This window comes from Buceros rhinoceros, unplaced genomic scaffold (genome assembly GCF_000710305.1).
Source record: "Buceros rhinoceros silvestris isolate BGI_N320 unplaced genomic scaffold, ASM71030v1 scaffold14497, whole genome shotgun sequence".
NCBI classification, from domain to species: domain Eukaryota; kingdom Metazoa; phylum Chordata; class Aves; order Bucerotiformes; family Bucerotidae; genus Buceros; species Buceros rhinoceros.
In genome coordinates this window covers 1-4,416 of record NW_010421656.1, presented here as the reverse complement: position 1 = coordinate 4,416, position 4,416 = coordinate 1, and the positions used below count along the sequence as shown (strand labels likewise).

General features: G+C 60.7%; 1 protein-coding gene across 1 annotated transcript in view; it reads right to left on the bottom strand.

Moving 5' to 3' along the window:
- The window catches only part of LOC104496623 (indoleamine 2,3-dioxygenase 2-like), a gene marked incomplete at its 3' end in the record, with an annotated part of 5,882 nt that extends 1,871 nt beyond the window's left edge, over positions 1-4,011 (bottom strand). The window contains exons 1-8 of the mRNA XM_010139768.1: positions 3,913-4,011; positions 2,620-2,715; positions 2,164-2,283; positions 1,864-1,982; positions 1,484-1,498; positions 928-1,027; positions 605-722; positions 293-344 (exon numbers count right to left, since the gene is read on the bottom strand). Coding sequence (XP_010138070.1) covers positions 293-344; positions 605-722; positions 928-1,027; positions 1,484-1,498; positions 1,864-1,982; positions 2,164-2,283; positions 2,620-2,715; positions 3,913-4,011 — 719 coding nt within the window. The remainder of the gene's footprint in view (positions 1-292; positions 345-604; positions 723-927; positions 1,028-1,483; positions 1,499-1,863; positions 1,983-2,163; positions 2,284-2,619; positions 2,716-3,912) is intronic.
- Positions 4,012-4,416: the final 405 nt, after the last annotated feature.

The window sequence follows — 4,416 nt, the reverse complement described above, 5'->3', positions numbered from 1 at the left end:
TTCTGCACAATTAGGGCTGTTGCGGCGCGGAGATGTGCTGGGGCTGACCCGATGGAGAGGAGCGGGTGGGGAGGCCGACCCCAGTGCCTTGCCCAGCAACTCCAGCTCCGCGCCAGCAGATCAGGCATCTGGAACCCCCTCCCTTGAAGACCACAACCCCAGGGCCACCGCTGCTGGACACGGTGCTGGTTCCTCCCCTGCCCTGAGGGACCCTGTGCCCCATTCAGGCTGCCCCAGCAGCACCCCCAGCTCCCTGACACGGTGGGTTTGGGGAGAAATGCACAGCACTTACCCGGAGAGAAAGATCCGGATCACAGCATAAAATACTGCTGGATCCACGTGGTCTGGGAGGAAATCAGATCATAGATGTTACTGTGGGCAAAAGGCAATTAGTTCCCTCTCATCAGTGTTTTATCCCAGGCCAGTTTGGATCAACCTGGAAGCCCTGAGGTCTCCTGAATCCTCCCATCTCCTGCCGTGCTCTCCCTCCCGAGATGCTTTATGGGCCAAGCATGAGCACATTTACACTGATGCACCCGATGAGCTAAAGCGTGCACAGTGATGGGAGGACGGTGGCTGCTCCCCAGCTGAAGGCTGCGGTTACCGTGCATTCGCTTCAAAGCCTTGCTCATGTCCCCGATGGCCTCCGCCAGCTCCTGCAGGGCTCTGTGCAGGGTCTCCTCATCGAGCTGCCGGATGGCATCAATGTCCTGAATGATGGCCTGCGAGAGGAGAGGAGGGAGAGTGTGGAGCGATGAGGGGGCTGGGATGTCTGTGTACAGCAGCTCTGGACACCCGCTGCCTCCCACACCAACTCTACCCCTCCCCAGCCTGAGAACAAGCGTGCAGGGGATGGGTACACCGCCTCAGCATGCTGGCGGGTGCCTTCAGGGTGAGTAAAGAGCTATGGGCACGGCGGTACCCCACCTTAATCCCAGGCACAGCTGCCTTCTCAACCATGAGGGTGACGAGGATGAAGCCTCGCAGGCTCTCTCCGCCAGGCAGCGAGATGATGGTGTCCAGGTTCCTGCAGGGATGACCGGCAGAGCGACCGAGAGTGCCGGGGTTACGAGGGTGCTTGCTCAGGGCTTCCAGGACCTGCTGAGCTCTGGGAGCAAAACCCTCCTAGCTGCAGAGCCCCTCATCTGCCCCCGGGCAGAGCCAAGCTGGCTCAGAGCAGAAGAGGAGGGGGGTGCCCTGGTTCTGAGGGACCCCTGTCCCTCCCCACGCACTTGCTGGGCTGAAGGAGTAGCCCGCAATGGCCGGGCTCTGTGTGGACTAGGGCAGCCCTGGTTCAGCCACGGTCACGGCACTTTGCTGTTGTGGAAGCGGCGTTTGCATGCCAAGGGCAGAGCTAGTTCTGCTGTGCTCGTCTATCAAGAGGCAGGTTCATGCGAAGCAGAGCCCCGCAGTGCTGGAGTGCTAAGCCACTCCAAACACAACTAATACTGCTAGAAAATAAACAAGCATCTTAAATACTTACTCAATTTCCAGAGGCCTGAAGGTGTTTCGGTTATTGCCAACAAATGCACCAGAAAAAGAGAGAGGAAAGAGAGATGTTAACGCTTGGTTCAGCTGTGGACTGTGCTCTGCGGGAGACCCCTGAGCTCACTGGCCCCAGGGAAGCACCTTCCCCAGGGCGGGATGCGCCCAGAGGCACCTGGTCCCAGAGCCTGCCTCTCCCCTCTGCCCAGCGAGAGTCCTTCGCCGTGAGACAGGTCCCTGGGATGGGTTTTCAATGCTTTTTGGCAGAACAGGGGCAGTTTGGGGACGCTTGTCCCTGCTGTGTTGGACGGGACCTGCTCAGCTCACGGCTGTTGACCTGACCATGGGAAGAGCCGCGCTCGCTCCGCACGCGTTTACCCGTTGGGGTTCTTCCTCCTCCAGTTGGCCAACACAAAGTCCGCGTGGCTGAGGATGGGGGGCAGGCCAAGAGCCTGCGAGACCTCCCAGAAAGGGACAGCGAGATTTCGGGGCAGCACCTGAAGGACACACAGAGAAGATGGGGTCACGTCAGGCTGTGTTGCCTATGCGCAGCCAGCGTGGCAGGAGGGGTCACGCTCCTGCTGCAGCCTCAGCAAAGGACCTTTGTTCCCATGGGGTGAGTCCCAGGGGCGCAGCTTTGACCCAAGGAGCAGGTGAGGCTGCTCGCGTTGCTCTTACCTTCACAGTGCCCTCCTCGCCCTCCTGCCAGAGGTAGCCCATGGTGATGAAGCTGAGCACCAGATGCGCCAGGTGCAGCTCCTCATGCCCACAGAGGTGCTGGGTGTTCAGCTGCGGCATCTGCCAGGGAGACCCTTGGGAGTCAGGGGCACTGCAGGCAATGCCAAGGGACACCCCTGCCAGCCGGGGAGCGACCCACGCAGCCCCTCTTCCTGCCCGTGTCCTCTCCCCGCAAGCCTCCATTCCCTCCCGCCCCGCAGGATTTGCTGCTCATTCACCCTTGCTGGTTTGTGAGCTTGGACGGAAACTGTGGGGTTTTACCCCAAAGGACGCCCCTCTCCTCATGGTGGAGGGTGCGTGAGAGTGGCTGTTCGCTTTTCCCTGCGTTTCACTGACGCTGCTGTGTCAGACCGGGGTTTGGGAAAGCTCCGGAGCCAGGAGAGGTATCACAGGTACCTGGAGAACTTGTGAGCGGAGGTGACGGCTCGCGATCAGCTGGGGCAGGTCGTGGGCAATCTCCATCCAGGGACCGTAGGGTGCCGGCAGCTCCGTCTGGGAGGAGAGGCGGGCGGGGAGGGAGGGCTGTTAAGGCAGAGTCCGGCCGTGCACCGTGCCACGGGGCTGCACCTGTGCCCCCCGCCTGGCTCCTGAGCAGCTCAGGGCTGAGACAGGACAAGACGTGTCCAGGGTTAAATCGGCGTCAGCAGAGCTGGCAGTGGGGCCGAGCAAGAAGCAGGGACAGGCTCAGGGGACAGTGCAGCCCCCTCCCCTGAAGAGGAGGCTTCAGGCTGTGCTGCACTGGGGGAGACAATGCCACTATCGTCGTACTTCGCGAAACAGTGAGAAACGGGCCATAGCGTGCTGGCGTGGGCAGGGGACAGCTCAGGATTGATGCCAGCGTGGGGAGGGTAACCCTGTGCTGGGGTACAGGGGGTGCTGGGATGGGGGCAGAGGGCTAAGTTCCAGCCCTGGGTAAACTCTTTGGAGCTGAGGTTGGCTGAGAGACAGCACCCAAACTCTCCTCTCTGGTCCCTGCTCTGGCTGGAACGCAGAGGAGCCAAAGAGTCCCAGGAGAAATGAGATTCAGGGTGGCAATGGCAGCTGGGTGACATCCAGGGAGGCTGGAGAAGGGCTGTGCTGGACATTGCCCTGCTGGGGGGGCGGGTGGTCCCTTCACCGTCCTGCTCCATCACCTTTGCAAAGGTTTTCCTGGGGCTCTGGCAGAGCTGTGGGGACAGGAGGGGAGCAGTTGCACCAGCCTGGGTCCCCAGCGCCCACCCAGCCTCGCATCTCACAGCTAACGGTTAGTGTCTAGTCCCCTGCCTTGTAACACCATTCCATGAGATCGCAAATTAATGGGTGATAAACAAGTATGTGGCTGTCCCCAAAAGCTCCCCTGCAAAGGGAGCCTGGCAATAAACGTCGCCGCTTCCAGCAGGGGAGAACCACAGCCTGGCCGTGCTCCTCACGCTCCCTGAAACACTGTAGAGCCACGGCCAAGGCGAGAACTGCAAAGCTCCTTCTCCTCTGCCCCGTGCTACTCACTGCAGCCAGTTTAATAATTTTTAAAGCGAGAGGTTTGTCCTGTGAAACTAAGCCAAAATACCATGTGCCTTCCTCCTCACATTTATAAACTGCTCTAGAGCAGCATTAAACTGAAACCCAGCCAGAAAACCCTCTCCAACCCCTCGGTCTTTCCGGTCTCCGTCTCCCGTGGCATGCAGATGCAGTGGCACAACCGTCTCCTACCAGAGGATGGGGAAGAAGGAAGCCGTACTCCTCGGAGAGCTGGAACCTGGTCAGCGCCAGAGGCAGAGGGGTCTCGTCTGTGCTGTCACCAGCCTCCATCACCAGGTGCTGCCTGCAGGCTCCGGAGTGCTCTGGCTTGGTGGAGGCTGCCCTGCCCCCAGTATGTGCTGGGCCAGCACCGTGTGACCCAAGCCGTGCCGTGTGCCCCGGCCGCGGGACCGTACCTTGTCCTGGGGGAAGCCAAGGCCTGGCTGCCCAATGGCCAGAGGGGCCGAGCAAACACAGTTAAAGGTTGCTGATAAGGCATTATCGTGGAGCAAACATTGCTCTCCATCCCCACAGGCACCCACCTACGGGGAAGGCTCAGGGAAGCCGCCTTGCTGTGAGCTGTGTCCCTCCAGGATCCCTCCTTGGAGCTGCAGGGATGCTGCAGGCTCCAGGGAGGCTGCAGCAGAGTGGCCGGGGGTGCCTTAGGCTGGCAGCAGCCCAGGGATGCTGGCTCCT